The 18,297-nt window shown below is 38.3% G+C and overlaps 1 protein-coding gene across 5 annotated transcripts in view; it reads right to left on the reverse strand.

Moving 5' to 3' along the window:
- Window positions 1-757: 757 nt before the first annotated feature.
- The window catches only part of CSRNP3 (cysteine and serine rich nuclear protein 3), a 232,675-nt gene continuing 215,135 nt past the window's right edge, over window positions 758-18,297 (reverse strand). For all 5 annotated transcript variants that reach the window (XM_066279589.1, XM_066279588.1, XM_066279591.1 and 2 more), the window contains 2 exons: window positions 13,006-13,302; window positions 758-10,990 (listed from right to left, as the gene is read on the reverse strand). In XM_066279589.1, coding sequence (XP_066135686.1) covers window positions 9,929-10,990; window positions 13,006-13,302 — 1,359 coding nt within the window. In that variant the 3' untranslated portion in view covers window positions 758-9,928. The remainder of the gene's footprint in view (window positions 10,991-13,005; window positions 13,303-18,297) is intronic.

Consider the following 18,297-nt stretch of genomic DNA (forward strand, 5'->3'; position numbering starts at 1 on the left):
CTTGTTGTTGTTGATAATAATATAATCTGGACACTGGGTCGGATAGATCAGTTGGTTAGGGTCCCAAAGTGCAGAGGTTGACAGTTTGATCCCTGGGCAGGGCACATACAAGAACAAATCAATGTTTTTCTCTTTCTCTTGTTAAAATCAATTTAAAAAAATTGCCCAGTGTCCATATGTAAGAAAACAAGTTGTTTGAGGACAGTGTTTTGTATATCATAGATTAGGAAGTGTCCGTTTTCTGTTCTCTTCATTCTACTGCCAATAAAACTAAGTTTGGTTACCTTAAGTCAGCAGTATTAAACAGATAGACATGTGCATGTCCCTGTGCGCACACACATATTCTGAACACCAAATCATAAAGGTCCTGCTTTAAGCAAAGCAAAAATACTCCTGACCATGTGAATGACAGGATAAGACTTAAAAGAGGTAGGATGTCTTCGTAAAAATATCCTTTTCATTTAAATAGGGGATTCCTCTCTGGTCTTCATATTGATTTACACATCATTACTTGATGAAGGGTTTGAATAGCTAAGGAAAACAATGTTATTAAGAATCTTCACTCAGAGATCAAACATAAAAAAGTTAACACATCTTTGAGATGATAATATACTGAGGCATTTCACAGGGACTGGCTTCATACACCTTTTCAAGAATGCTTCTGTTACACAGAGGGAGGAAGGTATTACTGAGTGTGTTGTGATAGCTTAGGAAGTAAGAACAAAGGGTTTACATAAAACAAAAATGCAACAGTAGATACAACTTAGAAACCAGTTTTACTCTGCTGCAAACAAATGGACAAGGTATTGTACAATATATAATATAAAGTACAGCATAGTACAAGTGCCACTAATAAAAGAAACTTAAGGATAAGACTTAAAAATGCTTATTTGTAATATATGTATATATATATATACACACTGCAATAAAAAGTCACAATAAATACACAAATTTCCATGTCATTCATAATAAATACTGAAAATATAAATACAGAAGATTACAGCTAATATGAATAAATTATTACAACATAAGGTCCAGGTTAAGTTCTGTTGAATATCACCGTAGCTTATTTTATATACCCTTTGGCATCTTTGATGTTACAATTTACACACAAGAGAAATCATTCTAGAAACTATGTGACATGGAACATGACATCTGAGTGTATAGTGATTGCATGTATAAATTGTAGTTTGATTTTTCCCCTTCTGACCTTTCTACATAAATAGATTACTACTGAAATCAATTAAAAAGAATAACAAGGCAACTAAAAGATAAAACCAATCACAATGTCTAAAAAAGTCACATTTCATTTATTTAACTGAGCTTTTAAATTACTTTTTTGCCCGCAGTATAACCAAACCAAACAAAAGACTCTCAAAGACTTCCCTTGTGTAAAGACCATTCCCAACATCTGAATGATTCAATATAGACTGAAGGACTACATCCAAGTGCTCTGGATCGTTTGATCCACTATTACATTCAACTCACTAGATTCCACCAGAATTTGCAAATGTACCAAATTTCCATGGCAGCTGGAAAGTGAAGACACAGTTGACGTCTAAGACTATGATCAAGATAAAGATACTGCAAAAGGTGACTATGCAAAATCCGTCTATGCAACTGATTATACATATATATTTTAAATGGGAAAATGCATTTTTTTGATCAATGTCAAATGACATTTTCCAATCACGTTGATATACCCTGTGATACTGAGGGAAACACATTGAAATAACAAAGTGCCATTTTCTGCATTAACAGGCATTAACCAGTACATATGTATTAATAATTCTATCTTAAGAGGCTATTATTACACCAGAAATGCAATAAACTAAAACGAAAGCAGATAAACTTTACTAAGACACAATAAAGGCTGAGGTTCTTAGGAACAGAGTTGTCATCTACAGGTTTTTAATTTTTTAAAACTATTTCTGTAAATGTCTAGCGTTTATTTTACATCAAACACTTTTGAAACATGTTTCACAAACTACACCTCAGACTTATTTCCATAGAGATGCCTAAAGTCGATTAAAACACGGGCCAAATGATTCAGTATTCTTTACATCAGAATCTAGAACCTTTTTTTTTTTTAAAGCAAAAAGGGTTATTTCCCCTCATGGTATTTGTGGGGAGCAACCACACCTTGATTTAAAAACATCTCATGGAGAAAGTAACTGATTTTCAGGGGCGCTCCTCATCTTCAGTTTGTTCTGATTCTGAGTTGGAAGCAACTAAACAGAAAAAAAAAATTCTGAAAGCTGCAGGAGGTGATTGGGGCAAGTGATGTAATCAGAACAAATCACCACCCTTGCAGACTCCTCCCTTCGTTTTCAGGCCTTGTCAGGATGATACATTTTTAAATCATTTTGCTGATTCCTGGCAAGGCAAGCAGCTATTGTTTAAATCAGCATGGGGACAAAGGCTGGGATCAAACAGCGGGTGAGTAATTCTTCAGAGTAATTTTATTCCACATCAGACTTTCCACAGCTAGTCCCAACTTCCCCAGAAAATGTAGAAAAACTTGAGATTCTTATTTGACATTTTAGGGTAAAGAGAAAGATTAATGAGAAGATATTTATTTAGAAACAAAAAAGGTAGAAAAATGTTCACTGTTTGTAATCGTAACTTCTCCAAAACAGTCACTTTTTCTGAGATTGTCTCCTGATACTACAGCAATGAGAAAACAAGCCCAACTAAAGTCATTACTTGTCAAAAGCAGGTCATAATTTTTTGACCTGACATAATTGTCTCAATATCCACATCTTTACTTTAAAAAGTGAATTTCTTAGGAGACTTGAGGAATCATCAAATCTAATAATTATCAACGTTAGGGGAAACCCAACTTTTATCAAGTCTCCCTGTACAATGGCCCAAAGCACCACAGCTGTTGCCAGGTGCCTAGCTCACAACGACTGGCCAAGATATTTTCTTATTGTGAGAAAAACCTAAGAGATCTGGATTGTGTTGCCAAGGAAACTGCCTTCCCTAGGGATGTGAAGAATAGATGAGTATCTATCCTGTTGGGCATGCCTCAGTGACAGTCTTCCCTGGAGGTAGATGGATGAGCCAGATGACCTCTGGAGATCTCTTCTATGTCTCAGGACCATAAAATTTAAAGAATAGAGAAGAATCTCAAATTTTCCATTGTTTGCACACAGTTAGCCATTGTGAATATCTTTGAAAAGATTAAACTATTCTGCGATACCCATTTGGCATGACTAGTGCCTAATGATTCAAGATTCCGACAGTAACCTTTGACATGGACCCTATTTGATTATGATACAAAGAAAATTATATTGCCAACTATGAACATTTAAAGTCTATCAAGTTCAGATATCATTTCAATATTATCAAACCACCCAAGGATTAATACTAAATAGTAAATAATCCAAACCAAGAAACAAACAAAAACTAACTTCAGGCAATTTGGATATTTAGGTCTTTTCAGTTTAGGAGAATTCAGATTTGGATTTTACTTCACTTCTTTCTTCTCTTTCATTTGAGCAAAATTTCCAAGTGGTATGTAGCTCTTTACATTTGTTTTAAAAGTGGTTGCTTTATTATGGCTAACAAGACAAGCTTAGTTGACCACATAAAAGGGAGCAAAACAAAATTGGATGAATTACACTATAAAGTTAGACATTTTAATTTCATTTTTTTTTTTTATCAGGAAGCCAGACCTCTGAGGAGGGAGTTTCTGGTGTTCCCCAGAGTGGCACTAGGACATTATTATATCTGGTGATAGAAGCTTCTAGATAATTTTTAAAGATATATAAATATTTTTCCAATTCAATTTCCTTCCAAATACTCATTAATAAATAAAATTTAAGATACTCTTAAGCCAGATGAAAATATTGAAAGCCAAAAAAAAAAGAGGGATATTTAATACAAAAATCATTCAAAAATTTCAACTGAAACCATTCAATTAGGTCACATAAATTAATTGAGACAAAGGCAAGGCTAATTTCTACCATAAATTTGTCTTCTTCTAAATCTTACTAATCAATATACATTATCTTAAAAATATTTAACTGGCCTCACACATCACTAAAACGGGAGTTATTGAACTGACTTCGCTATCACCATGGTAATGACTAATGCAAAAAAAGAATTGGTATCATTAGCATGTTAAATACAAATATTGTCTAAAATAAATCTTTTCATATTTGTTTGAAACTTTAGTTCTGCCAGAAACTTTTATGAGATATAATAAAATGACATACTAGAGTTGGCTTTTTAAAAAATTATAAGTGTAAAATATCAAATAAAAAATTACCCTGTATAGTGACACATTTATCACAAGTGAAAGTAGTCAATGAGACTTAAATCTTTGAAATCACCTCATTTCCATGAATGTAACAAGTACCTGTATTTACTGAAATTCTAGGCTACGTGTTAATTAGATGACAAAAATTGTGTTTAGAAAATAAACTGGTTTAGGCTTTGAATCTGGTTGTATGTACCTTCCTGCTTCTCATCATTCTGGCTGAGTCACCACTGTCAGAATGCAAAACCCAAGGCATGACTTCTATTATCCTGAGGGTACAGCATTAGACTAATCCCAGGGCTACTCTCAAGGTAATACCCAGCTAAAATAAATTATAAAAATCTGAACTGGTTAAAAAGGGGGATCTCATGATCTAGGTTGAAAGGGAGGAAAATAATTAAAGTAAAATTTAGAAATGACTGAGTCACATTGAATATGCAGATTGACAGGTAAAATATTAAAGAGCTCCTTTACTTTCCATATGTATTACTTCTGACAATAGTCTATTAGTAATTTTAATATAAAAAGTGTTTCATTCTTAAAAATAGTTTCTTTAGCATGGTATAGCTGTCTTTATTTTTTTTTAAGCATCTAATGAGTTTTAGATAGTAAGATGTAATTGGTGCAAACAGCGGGCAGCAGGTGACGAGCACCACCAGGGCTGTGAGAGTGCCCACATTGCAAATGCCCCTTCTAGGATTTGGGCTATTTGAAAATCTAGTTTTCCTTAGTCTAATAAAATTTTAGTTTTTTAGTTCTGCTGAAACTTATGGATCCCAAGGAGACACTATCACTTAGTAAGCTTATTTTACATCTTCACACCCCCCTGACCCTTCCATAGTTCTAGTGAAGTGTCAAATTGCAGACATTTGGTTAAATGTAGTCGATTAAATTCTTTAATGTTACAAAAAATTCTGACTAGTTGTGCTATTTGTGCAAAGCTGGAGCATTTGGCTTAAGCGTTTAAGTTACTTGAGCACAAGGTAGCCAGATCTCAGAAGAAATAATGTTATCAATAGTCACAAATTTGTGTTAGAACTAAGAGTGATTAAGGCTTTAAACTTTTGGCATTTGTAGTGGTAAGGATCTATGAAGTTCCAGTTTCAAATGACAGTAAAATACTGCCTGTGAATGCATGCCAGTACTTTTTATTTAAGGTTGGTATTTTATACACTTAGTACGATAATGATGTGAAACTCTCTGTGAGTGTATAAGGAACAGATGCCATTTGAAAGAGAAAGATTAAGTCATATTTGGAGAAATGGAAGGCTTTGTGGCACCTTTTAAATAGGCAGTCTCCTGTTGATTTCTAAAGATGTCAATTTTCCACCTGTTAATTTGATGGTTAGTAATCCCAGCTAAGAATGAGAGGGCAGAATGACCTCTCTGTTTTCAACAGGCTGCAAGGCAATGCCTTTGAAACTTGGGACTAGGGTTTTGCTATTTTGATAGGCTGTTTATAAATAGAAGAGTGATTGTGTTCCCCAATGTTGTTTCAGAGGTTTCCCGAAATGTTTACTGGGTTATGCATGAGTCTATCCGCCTTTGAAATTGTCTGGTAGGAGCCTGCTGGTATAAACTTAGCATCACGTATATAGGTCTCACATTGAAGAAGCAATTAGATGAACAATCTCTTTTTCATTCAATACAGTTATTCTAGCTGGGTCTAGATTTAATTCATAAAGTTCAGATAGCAGCAGAGGAAAGAAGGGTACTATAAGTGTCATTGATTTAGAAAAAAAGAAGTATCTTTTTCATTGCAATTTGCATATAATTAGACAAGAATTGATGTTATATTTTCTGATGTCACCTTATAAAATCACAAATTAAAAAGATTATAATGAAGCTTGACTATTTTATGCCACTTTTCATCATCATAATACTTTAAAAAGTGTAGTGTTTTTTCCTTCCTTTTATCACCTAGGACAGTTCCTCTAACATAGTAGGTATTCAATAAATATTTGTTGAAAGAGAGAGTTGTTACTAAATAAATTCTAAACATCATGACCAAAGGGTTATAAACTTGTACAATAATATCAGAAGTTTAATTAAAGTACCAATGGTATATCAATTTATAGAAAACAAATCACGATATACTTTTCTGTTTAATGATAACCAAACCAGACTTTTGCCCAGAAGTCATTTGAGTATAAAATTTTAAAGAATATAACAATTTATACACTCCTTTACTTCTTGATTAATTAGTGGCCTGTGTTTCTGTAACTCATAGTTGTGTTTTTTTTAGGAAGGGTGCTATTGCTCAGTCATATGATTGTGAAGATTTTATCACTCTAACAATAGGAAGAAAAATTACCTTTTAAAGAGTAACTATATTATTCAATTAACCAAAAGACACGAGATAAACAAATTTTACTTATGTCTTAATAATCAATGTTCAAGAGATGGGGAGGGGCGTCCTTAAGTAAATCTCTTTCATTGACTTCTTTCTTTCAAAGGAAACCTAGAATGACAAAGGAAATGCAAACTGCTCCAGCCATTTGACTTGCAAATCAATTTGGCTTGGATTCTAACTGGGAATTAAGCTCTAATAAAAGGTTGTGGGCTGGTACTAAAACAACAGGGACCAAAGCAGAAAGCTTTGCCATTGACAGTGGATAACTAAAGAGCTGTGTGTCAAAAAAGACTATAATTTGGTTAGATATACTATGAAGGTAATGCAAGTGCAGCACGTCAGGTTATTGTGTCTTGGTATAAAGATCTTAAGTATCCCGACTGGCTGCATACAGCTTGATCCTCATTTTAAAAAGCTTAGAAAAACTGTAGCACTTTCCTGGCATGTGGGCAGTATTTGTTGAATAGAAGGGCTACTAATGGAATAAAGTCAGATGGAACACTGTGCTCTCTCTGCTTTTCTGGGAAAGGAAGTAACAATGAAATGATTCCATCATTAGTATTATTTGCAACTTAGACCCACTATTTTCAAACAATAGCTTTATTCTTTTCCTAGACCATATTTTAGATCCTAAAACCCAACCAGATTCTAGGGTAGGAAAAATTTAGTACTCATTATTGGTCATTGTCTAAAATCTGTAATTCTCCAGTGTGTGGTATACATCTATTTGTATGTGTGTGTGTATGTGTGTGTGTGTATGTGTGTGTGTGTGGTATAGGAGGGTGTTTAAATAGATAATCTGTGTATGTAGTTTGTGGGAGATATTTAGGGGTTAGCTTACATATATGAAAATTTGGAATGAAAGCTGTCATGGTCAGAAGGTTAATCCTTCTGTGTAGCAGTGACTTTTATCCCCAATTGGACAAATATGGATGGAGGTAGGCATTGAGGGTTTGTTTGTTTTTTTTGCCTGTTTCTAGGTTAAGAATTCTTTTGGAAATGAAGCTACAAAACAGACCAGCCAAACATAAACAAGTAGGCCTTCTTGAGACCATGAAGCTGAACTGAGTTAAATATCTAATCTTTCAGAAATTCTACCCTTCAACTCTGCCCTAGCCAGAGTCACCTTTTCCCACGCTGCCATACTCTGTGTTCCAAGAAGAACTGAATGCTTCATATGTGAATGCTTCATACATGAATGCTCCAAGGGCGTGTATGGGTCCAGCAAATATGGCACACGATTCTTTCATATGCTTAAATTAAGAACTATAGTCTTTCGTCATTTTTTTTTCTTTGAGCCTGTGCTCAAAGGGGGAAAATTTGAAGGTCAAGCACTAAAAATTGTAACTTTGTAGACAGACAACACTGGATTTACTACCGAGATTTGAGCCAAACCCCAATCTTATTAGCCCAAAGGGTTGATCATTAAAGGAATATGCCTGCCCTCATTTCTTCTACCTTTATAAGGGCAAACCCAAAGATCCCTTAATGTTAATATTAACGGTTAAAAATTTCATCCATTGGGGTAGAGAAGGGAACAGGAACCGACCGCATTGTGGAAGAGCTGCCAAGTAAACACATTTTCCCCAAGTCAAGTTCTAGTAGAAACTTTTCGGTTGGAGGACTTTCTTTAGATGAAACATTTGTAAGTTCAATGAAATAAAATAGTATTTTTTAAGGAGCTGAGGTTTACAATATATTTCTACCCATATTTCTAAACATCCATTTTCTTAAAAACAAGAAAAATAATAGCAGTGCAGTCACTGAATAGCAAGGCATGTTCACCTTTCAAAGAGGCATAAAATGTGAAATGATATAACAATAGGTAAAAAATAAACAGATTTAGCACAGTCACATTGTATTTAAAAAAAAAGGTAAAACCCACTATTTAGTTACCTAAATTGATTTACAAGAAAACAGAATCTCAAAAGTCCTCCAGCGAACCAAGTACAGATCATCTAAAGGTGGGGAGTGCGTGTTCTGTTTCTATCTGTCCCCTTGAACAGGAGAGCGTGAGGTAATTAGAAAGTATTCAATGCATTCTGGACTGTTCTGCTCAATGTCCCAGGCAAGAGAAATCAAAATACTTCAGAAAAGTAAGGCCTAGTTGAGTATTTGGGTAAAGGCCCCCCTTCAATCAGCTAGTCACTCTGTGGAAATCTCACCGCACCCTCATTCTGCAGAGACGGCTGGATCACGCTGAAGGAAAGGCTCACTGCCGTCATGCGTCTGGTCCGTGTGCCTCGGCCTCCTCTGCTTTTACCAAGTTGGGTCTTCAGAGTGGTGAAGGAAAACAGGTCATTTTCCTTCATAAGTGTCACTGGATGATTCCTCTGTATTAATTCTATGAACCTTATAATTGTCACAGATGAAGAGTTCTCAGTCCCCACCCCTCACAAGTTACCATGAAGGGGCACTAAAGTGCATTTCGATGTAGGGGAGTAGAGTTTAAAGGTGCTGTCCAAGCTAAGAACCAAGATGATGCTGTTTAAAAAAGAAAGGCAATTCCTTCTACCTCCATGTCTGGAGTCAACTGAGGGAGGGCTTTGAACTAGACCCTCACCAAAGGATTGTCCTAACTCTTAACTTCAGAGAAAACTGTGTAAGGACCTGCACATATAGACTCATTTATTTGTCCAAAATAGCAAAAATACGTCTATCTCACCCTTAAGAAAGTATTTGCAAATGTGATCAGTTATGATCATAAAAACGTGAATGGATTCCAGATGCAATCCATGTGGGCATGCTCAGTGGTGCTAACTATGCATCTTCAGCTTAAAAGAGCATGCTGCTGTTCATTTTCATCAAAACATGACTTCTAACTACCATAATTAAAATACACATGGAACGATTAAATCTTTTCCGTACAATAATTACTTTTACATTAAAAAGTCACCATCAGCTTCAGATAATATCGAAAAGTAGGACTCTAAATCTTATTATTCCCCAGTCTTAGTTAACAATTTTGCACAGGCCCGATAATCCAAAACTTGGAGCACTGATCTACACAGCTTGGCAGATTTCACACAGTTTGACAGGTAGGCAATTGTGAGATATGCTTTTTTTAAAATTAGCATTTTCTATCAAAACAGTCGGATATCATTTAAAATCCTCATAGAGACCGTATTTGTGCAATGCCACAGACAGGTAGCCAGAAAGGAGAAAACAAAACACAGTCTGGAAGATTCACCACAGTCCAAGTTTTCTTGGTCCTCAGTTTAAACAACCACGAGCCCAGGACATCCAATTAAATACAGGGTTTTAAATAGAAGAGTTAGCATACTGAGGTTTTAGAATAATGTAAGCTACTAGACAGGGACGGTCTCAACCACAGGTGATTTGATACACTCTTCGTGCAGTCTGTTCTTTTCTGCAAGGCTCAAAGAATTTTCAGCAGAATGCTCTGAAATGTGACTGTCACCATTCAATGGAGAGACAAACCCTTCCTGGGAGGGGCCTTTCAAGTATGAGTGAAATTCCATTGGAGGATGACTGGACCTGTGTTCGGGATATAAGCTATTACACGGCACACCACTGTCATTTTCCGAGGAGGAGCAGCAAACGATGACAGAGGGGTTGGCGGCTGGGTAGTGGGAGGTGCCATAGGCCTCTTCTGCTTGTCGGGCGTAGTCAACAAACTGCTCCGGGGTCATGGTGTAAGGCACCAGCGAGAGGGTACCGTTTTTGACAGTATCTCTTTCAGCATAGTTCTCAGAGAGCTGGTTAGGAGTTCCTGGAATGTGGCTATCTATTTGGTAATACAGAGTTGAAGAGTTGGCATAAAAAGAAGCATTTTTAGCGTGGCTTTCATGAACAGCAGTGCCATCAGAGTAACAGAGGACGGAAGGAAGAGGGACAACTTCAGCATGGGTACCCAACCCTTCCACGAAACTGTCCCCTTTCTCATCATCGTCCTCTTCTTCTTCCTCCTCCTCCTCCTCTTCCTCTTCTTCCTCTTCATCTGACTCACTAGGTGCCAAGCTCTGTGTGCTGGAATCCGTGACTCCGCTGCAAAAGCTACTCCCATCCTCCTCCTCTTCATCTTCCTCCTCCTCTCCTTGGCAATCTAATTCTTCAGCAGACTGCAGGTGCAGGACTGCAGCCTGGGGGTCAGTTTCAATCTCAAAATTGTCTGCGATAGAATATTCTACGGAGTGAGCAACAGAACTCATGGAACTGCTGTGAGCACTTATCTCACTGTGGCAACCGTTCAGCGTGGGGATTTGCTGCTCTCGGTTTTTCTCCAGTTCAAGTTTCATTATTGTGTGCAAAAAGTGAGTCCGGACACGGATAGGATTAAATTCAATTCTGCCTGCTGTGTTACTACATCCTTCTTTAGTGCAGCCACATGGGAAAGACATTCGATCCACCTTGGAAAGAAGGACACAGATTAGCCCCATGGAATTCTTACAAACCCAATAAAAACCCAGTACCTTTCAGCAACCCCTTTGAATCAAGGAATACTTAATTCCACTTTTGCCAGAACACATGACAATCAAACTGCAAATATAAATGAAAAGGGAACGTGAACTGTTAAAATGTAAAAGTCAACCTCGTTTTAAAACCTACATTCAAAATAAAAATGAGTTACCCTATTATACTAAAATGTATATTTTTAGTTCGCTGACCTCTCCTGTGCTTTCTTTACTTCTGACTCCATTCTCCCCATTTTCCTTCTCTTCATCCCATTCACTTTGCTCTCTGTTTCAGAGCTTCTGTCCTTTACCCAAGGCCCCTTCCCCTCTGATACACACCAGCTCACATGCCCAATTTTAAACAAACATACTGACCTCATCTCCACTTGCTATTTTTAATCTAAATTATGACATTTCCTGTACCAGCCATCTCCTTTTGTCTTCTGCTTATTATAAAATGGACTTCTCTGTCCACGACAGCCAGGTTGACACTCAGGATTGTGTACCTGATGATCTGCTCCCTCTCCTCGGTTTACCTCCACAGCCTCTCAGCTCCCTGTGGCGGTGCAGCTGTGTGTACCACAGGGCTGTGATGGGTATGCACACTCATGACTTTGACTGCTGGACTCATGTGTGTAGGTCCAGGCTCCCTCCTTTCCCTAACCACTCCATTAGAATACAAGCTTCCTGTGTAAAGGGGATGTTCATTTAATCAATATCTTAAAATAATTTGAGTGGCTGGGTTCTGTAGATAGAGTAGTGGTTATCACCAAGTCTTGTTGAGCTGAATGCTTGATTAAAGTGGAATTCTGGCAATCCAAGGGAACTCCTAAGATATCTGCTGACTGTTCCAGGTTCCTCTAATTAACCTGTATTCAGACCAGAGCAAGGCAACCCTGTTGGCCACCTTATCCAAATACAGGGAATTTCCTATGCTAGAGAGGAGAAGGCAGAGTCTCGCACAGTCACCTTGGTCCCAATAAAAAGTAACAGATGTCAGAACTAGATTTATAGCTGTTTTCTTACGCATGAATTCCTTTTCTGTGAATCCACCTCAAACAACTGTTTATTTGATGAGAAATGCCCTATCTTTATGTCCACTCAAGGGGCTCTCCTTATTCAAAAAGCCAAGTTTCTACCTAAAATTATGATACCTAACTAATCATGAAGCACCAACGATATTATAAGTGAGTGGGGACCCAAGAATCCTCCATCACAGTGGTAAACATTTTTCTGGTAAAGGGTCAGAGGGAAATATTGTAGGCTTGTAGGTCATACGGTTTCTGCGGCAACTGTTCAATTCTGCTGTAGAAGCGTGACAGCAGTCACAACAACACCGAAACAAGCAAACAGAAACATGACTGTGCTTCCAGAAAACTGTTTACAAAAAGCAGGGACAGGCCAAATTTGGCCTGTGAGGATATAGTTGTCAACCCGTGATCTAGTTCAGCCCTTTCATTTTACAAAAGGGGAAACTAAGCCCCAAGCTGACTGACTTGCCTATTTCACGTAGCTGGCAAAAAGCAGAGCCAGGAGCAGAACTCAGTTTTCACATTTGCAGTCCAGTAATTCTTCCACTAGCCAATACCATCTCTAAGCAGCCATCATTTCAAACACCATGATGGATCACAAAACAGAAACTCATACATGAAGGATGTCAAGATCTGCCTGATCACTTGTAGAAAACTAAAATAAGCTTGTATAATAAATAAATCCAAGAGGAAACAGTGTCGACTGACACAACTGCAGCTTGGGTTGCCTTTAACATTATATCTGATATGTATGAGCATATTATGTATGCCCATAAATGCCTTTGAATAAGCATTTCTCTTCTCTTGTTTTATGTGTCTTGCCTTGCCCTAAGTTTTGTGCTACATGCGGGGAAACTTCATTACAGGTAACACAACTGCCTCTTTAGGGGGTGGTGCACTATCCGTTGCCTTTGGGTTCCCTGAAATGCAAATCCTTACCTGACACTTGATACCTGCCAGGCTGCAAGTGCATGTTTCTGGATCACAGAAGACACGGCAGTCACAGCCACAGTCCTCTCGCGAGAGGCGGATGGCCCGCAGCTCATGCTTTTCTTCCACATCAATCTTTTTCACTCCGGAGGCTCGCAGCAGTGCTCTCCGTTTCTTTGTTGGCAGGGGTTGTAGGAAGAAGTACTCGTCTACCTCTGTGTTGTCTAAATCAATATCATCATCAGAAATGTCATCCACTGTGAGAGTGCTAGCTTCTTCAGATTCCACTGTGCCATTCTTAGTCATCTAGAAATACAAAATAGCAAATGAGAGACTTCCCGTGGGCAGGGTCTAAAATCCTTACTTTTATACTTGATAAGACTGAAACTATAAAATATCAGGCTCCCATAATCTGTCAGTATTTGTGGGTCAAATCATTTCCATTTATTTTTCTCTTTAGAAAAGTCACAGGGAGGAATATAAAGGCATCCAAAAGATAGACTTTTAAATGTGCTGGTAGCAGAAGACTGTTAATTGGATCTCTTAACCTCTTAATGTTTGAGAGTGAGAGCTTTTAGCCAGTGCAACGTGAAAAAGACCAAAGGTTACAGAGGCCCATCAGTGAATGCTATCTTTAGACTTAATTCATGATGGGCAGCTCTGATGTTGGAATAAATATGTCCTTGTTCGGAGGTGATAGCATCTTTGTGGGAGCCAGTGCCACCTGAATCAGCAAACATGTTGACCTTGAAATAAACTACCCTGCCTTTTGGAATCCAGCAAAATCATATAGTAGGAAATAAAGTTATGCTGCATTGTGCTGTTGGGATTACAAACGCAGTTACCCTACAGAACATTCCAAGAACAAAGGCTTCATAGGAAGCCATCAATCAGGTCAGTGTGCTCTTGGGAAGACAAGGAGCAGAGGGCAGTGCTGGCAGGATCTCACCAGCAGGCAACTGGCACAGTAAAGTCGGAGTTTACATGGACCTGTGCCTACAGCAATACCTCCCTCATTACAGCTCCTGTAGACAACTATGGCTCACGGGCTCGTAACTATTCTGCTTCTATTTATATCTTTTCTAAATTAATTTCATCCATCCATAAACTTTGAACCAGTGTTTTACTTCTTACTGTTCTACCAGCCACATATTGTTTCCTTCATAAAAAAAAGCATTTAGAAAGACATTTTCTCTGAACACGAGCAAGAAATGTACCCTAAGGAGTCACACTGGAATAAATGCCAAAGATCTATAAAGGATAATTAAAAAAAAAAAAGTTCTAGATACAGAAGCTTTTATGAGTCTTTAATTTTTCAATTTGTTCATAAAGGTCATTGATTGTAGTTATTACCATGCTTTTTTTGTTACATAAATTAACCAATTTATTATAGGATAATAATTTTTCAGATTGTGGAGCTCCTACTGGTCTCTACTCCTTCAGTCCTCTGACGACAACCTTGACTGCGAGGGCAGCAGTGGTGGTGCGGGTCCAGGCACCCGCAGCTGCTAGGTGCATGCCGGACCCACAGTGCCAGATCCCCACAGCGTGTCTCTTCGTCTCGGTTTGCCACAGAAAGATCAAGTGTACTTGGTGTGATGGGTGATTTTAATTTTCTTCACCATTTTCCCAAGGGAGGTGCCATAATGGGTCATTATTTACCAAGGATTTCAACCTTCTTGATCTGTTTAGCCTTGTTGCTGCAAACTAGGTTAGAACACAAGAGGTATCCTGCTTTTAGATTTTAACAACGGCTTTGTAATTACACTGATAAAATACTCTGGTGACATTAGACAACATTCTCTCAGCTTCCTAGAAAAGGTCAACATTTAGATACAAATATTAAGTTATTGACCCAAATCCTAACTGGATTACTCTGAATCAGGGGTGGGATTCAGCGAGTTCCCACTGGTTCGGCAGAACTGATACCTAATTTTTTGTTGAGTTTGGTGAACCAGTTGTTAAAATGGCACTTGTAATCAGGGTTCTCTCTAAGGTTGGTGCCTGGGCAGCTACCCAATGTGGAAATCACAAATTTACATTTCTTACTATTTTTTAATGTTCATCTGCGCAACAGCATATTCTAAGCACCCATAGTAATGTTCATTCTGTCCATAGGTGAAAAAAATTGCAAGTGAGGGCACCAACCAAGTAGCAATATGGAAACTTAAATAACAGTTTTATCTTTTTTTTGGAAAGATATAATTTAATATTTTTTCATTAATATTTAAAAACTTTTATAATCTAGTTTTGTTTACTTCTTTTATTGCTCTTATTTAACTTTAAATGCATGAAATAATAAACTACCTTTAGGTATATATTTTTTTTATACTTAAAACGGTCGTTAGGGCAGAGAACTGGTTGTTAAATTACTTGAATCCCACCACTGCTCTGAATGTATTGAGAAACAAAACAAGACTGTCTTTGTCCTCAGGTAGAGGACACAGCACAGTAGCAAGTGTACATTAACATATACTATTACAAAGCATCCCTCAAATATTTTTTCAAGAGCTACTGAATTGTATTTTTTTAATATTTCAGAGCTTAAAATAAAATCCCTGTTCTTGCAAAGGTGTGCATTGTTAGATTCGGGGAGATGTGCTGTGGCTGCCAGAGTGTAACTATTGAAGGAGCAGGAACAGGGAGGTGCTGACAGGGCCCCTGTGAGGCTGAGAACAAAAAAGATCAGTGTGCTGTGGCTGCCAGAGTGTAACTATTGAAGGAGCAGGAACAGGGAGGTGCTGATAGGGCCCCTGTGAGGCTGAGAACTAAGAAGATCAGCACAAAGGAGGACAAACATCCTGCATTCTATTGGTCAGAAACCCTTATCAGAAGTTTATGTTTGAAATTTGCCACTAAGCTAAACTCTGCCCCTGTTGCTATGCTACGTGTGACCTCCCTAGCGAATAGCTAACTGCCACATCTGCTTCTGTATAATGCTTGCTCACTTAGGATATATAAGGACCTAGTTGTAAGCTTCAGGCGCGACTCTCGTTTGCAGCTCCTTGTGAGTACGGTGTCTCCGGACATCTTGGGAGTTCACCCCTGTGCAGGTTAAACTTGGCCAATAAAGTACGATCTAAGCTCCTGAAAGTCTCCAACATTTGTTCTCGTACCTGGTGGATGCAACATGCATCCCCTTTATTAGGTTTGGTTTCTTGGCGTGATCTGCAATTTATTTCCTTCCTTGGCATTTCTTTTTAAAGGTATTAGTTAAGTTGTTTTCATGTTTCCAGGATGTCCACTATTAGGATGTTACTTTGATTGGTTGCTGTTACCATTTATGTTAATTATTATCTGCAAACAGAAGCATCTTTCTATCTGTAAAGATCTGATTTCCTAAGGAATTGAAGTGTGTAATTGCCTAACGTTTACTCAGTCCTCTGTGATAAGAAGAGCTGCATTAACAAACAGGAAGCGTTACCTTTCCTGTCTTGTCACCTCTCTGGCATGTAGATTTGTTTTCATTAATTCTTGGCTTGCTCATGTGAACCTCGTCAAGCTCTGACTCCACAGAATATGTAGAACACTCAGGACTGGATTAGCATGATTCATTTCAATACCTCCTTCTTACCTCCTCTCTATAATATTTCTGTAACATTTATGCTCCCTTGTTTAACTGGTAACATCACAAAAACAAAAAACAACTCCATTTTATATTAACAGGGCATGACATTTAAAAAATAATGGTTGCTATCACATGATACATGAAATCTAAAAGTCAACAGAAACCAGTATCTTAGCAAACATTTAAAAACATAAAAATTTTTAGGTCGTCATGAATAAACAAATGATACCTAAGAATTTTTAAAAATTTGCATCTCATAAAAACTATAGATGATTCTTATCCCAAACACCAGTGACCTTTGAAATAAAATCTGCCTCTCTTATTCTCACAATATTAAATTACAATATATAATTTCATTTCAAAACATAACTTCAAAGGCCCTGGCAGGTTGGCTCAGCGGTAGAGCGTCGGCCTGGCATGCGGGGGACCCGGGTTCGATTCCCAGCCAGGGCACATAGGAGAAGTGCCCATTTGCTTCTCCATCCCCCCCCTCCTTCCTCTCTGTCTCTCTCTTCCCCTCCCGCAGCCAAGACTCCATTGGAGCAAAGATGGCCCGGGCGCTGGGGATGGCTCCTTGGCCTCTGCCCCAGGCGCTAGAGTGGCTCTGGTCGCAGCAGAGCGACGCCCCAGAGGGGCAGAGCATCGCCCCCCGGTGGGCAGAGCGATGCCCCTGGTGGGCGTGCCAGGTGGATCCTGGTCGGGCGCATGCGGGAGTCTGTCTGACTGTCTCTCCCTGTTTCCAGCTTCAGAAGAATACAAAAAAACAAAAAAACAAAACAAAACAAAAAAACAAAAACAGAAAAAAAACATAACTTCAAATAAGAACCAGAGTTCCATACAATTTTTATTCTTGTTCAAGAGCCCACAGAGGTCCTAATCTAGATTTTCAAATTCTCACATTAGCATTGAAGTGATCTAGTAAGGTTTTCTCCTCACTTCTTCAATATCACCTCTGTCATTTCTAATAAAGATGGGCAATATCTGAGTTCATTCTGGTCAACTGATTTACCTTCCTCTCTTTGCAATGTCTGGTGGAATATAGCCATTAAGAGATACTATTTTCTCCTGTCTCTTTAGAAGTGTTTCTCCAGTCTTCTCCTCTAGTCTGTATACATTTGTTTTTTTAAAACCCAGGCCAAAGCTACAAGTTCAAATGATTTTTTTTTTGTTTTAAGATTTTTAAATTTTTTATTAATTTTACAGAGAGAGGAGGGGTTGGGGGAGTGAGAAGTATTAATTCATAGTTGCTTTTTTTGTGTTAGAGACAGAGAGAGAGAGAGAGGGACAGATAGGAACAGGTAGACAGTAAGGAGAAAGATGAGAAGCATCAATTCTTCATTGCGGCTCCTTAGTCTCTTTAGTTGTTCATTGACTGATTTCTCATATGTGCCTTGACCAGGGAGCTGCAGCAAAGCAAGTGACCCCTTGCTCAAGCCAGTGACATTGGGCTTCAATCCAGCAACCTTTTGGGCTCAAGTCAGCGACCATGGGTCATGCCTGTGATCCCACACTTAAGCTAGCAACCCCGCACTCAAGCTGGTAAGCCCATGCTTAGCCAGATGAGCCCATGCTCAAGCCAGTGACCTTGGGGTTTTGAACTGGAGTCCTCTGCCTCCCTGTGCAATGCTCTATCCACTGCGCCACCACTTGGTCAGGCCATAGTTGCTTCACTTTAGTTTTTTGTCGATTGCTTGTCATATGTGCCTTTACCCAGCAAGCCCAAGGTTTCAAAC

Source organism: Saccopteryx bilineata, chromosome 5 (genome assembly GCF_036850765.1).
Source record: "Saccopteryx bilineata isolate mSacBil1 chromosome 5, mSacBil1_pri_phased_curated, whole genome shotgun sequence".
Classification (NCBI taxonomy): domain Eukaryota; kingdom Metazoa; phylum Chordata; class Mammalia; order Chiroptera; family Emballonuridae; genus Saccopteryx; species Saccopteryx bilineata.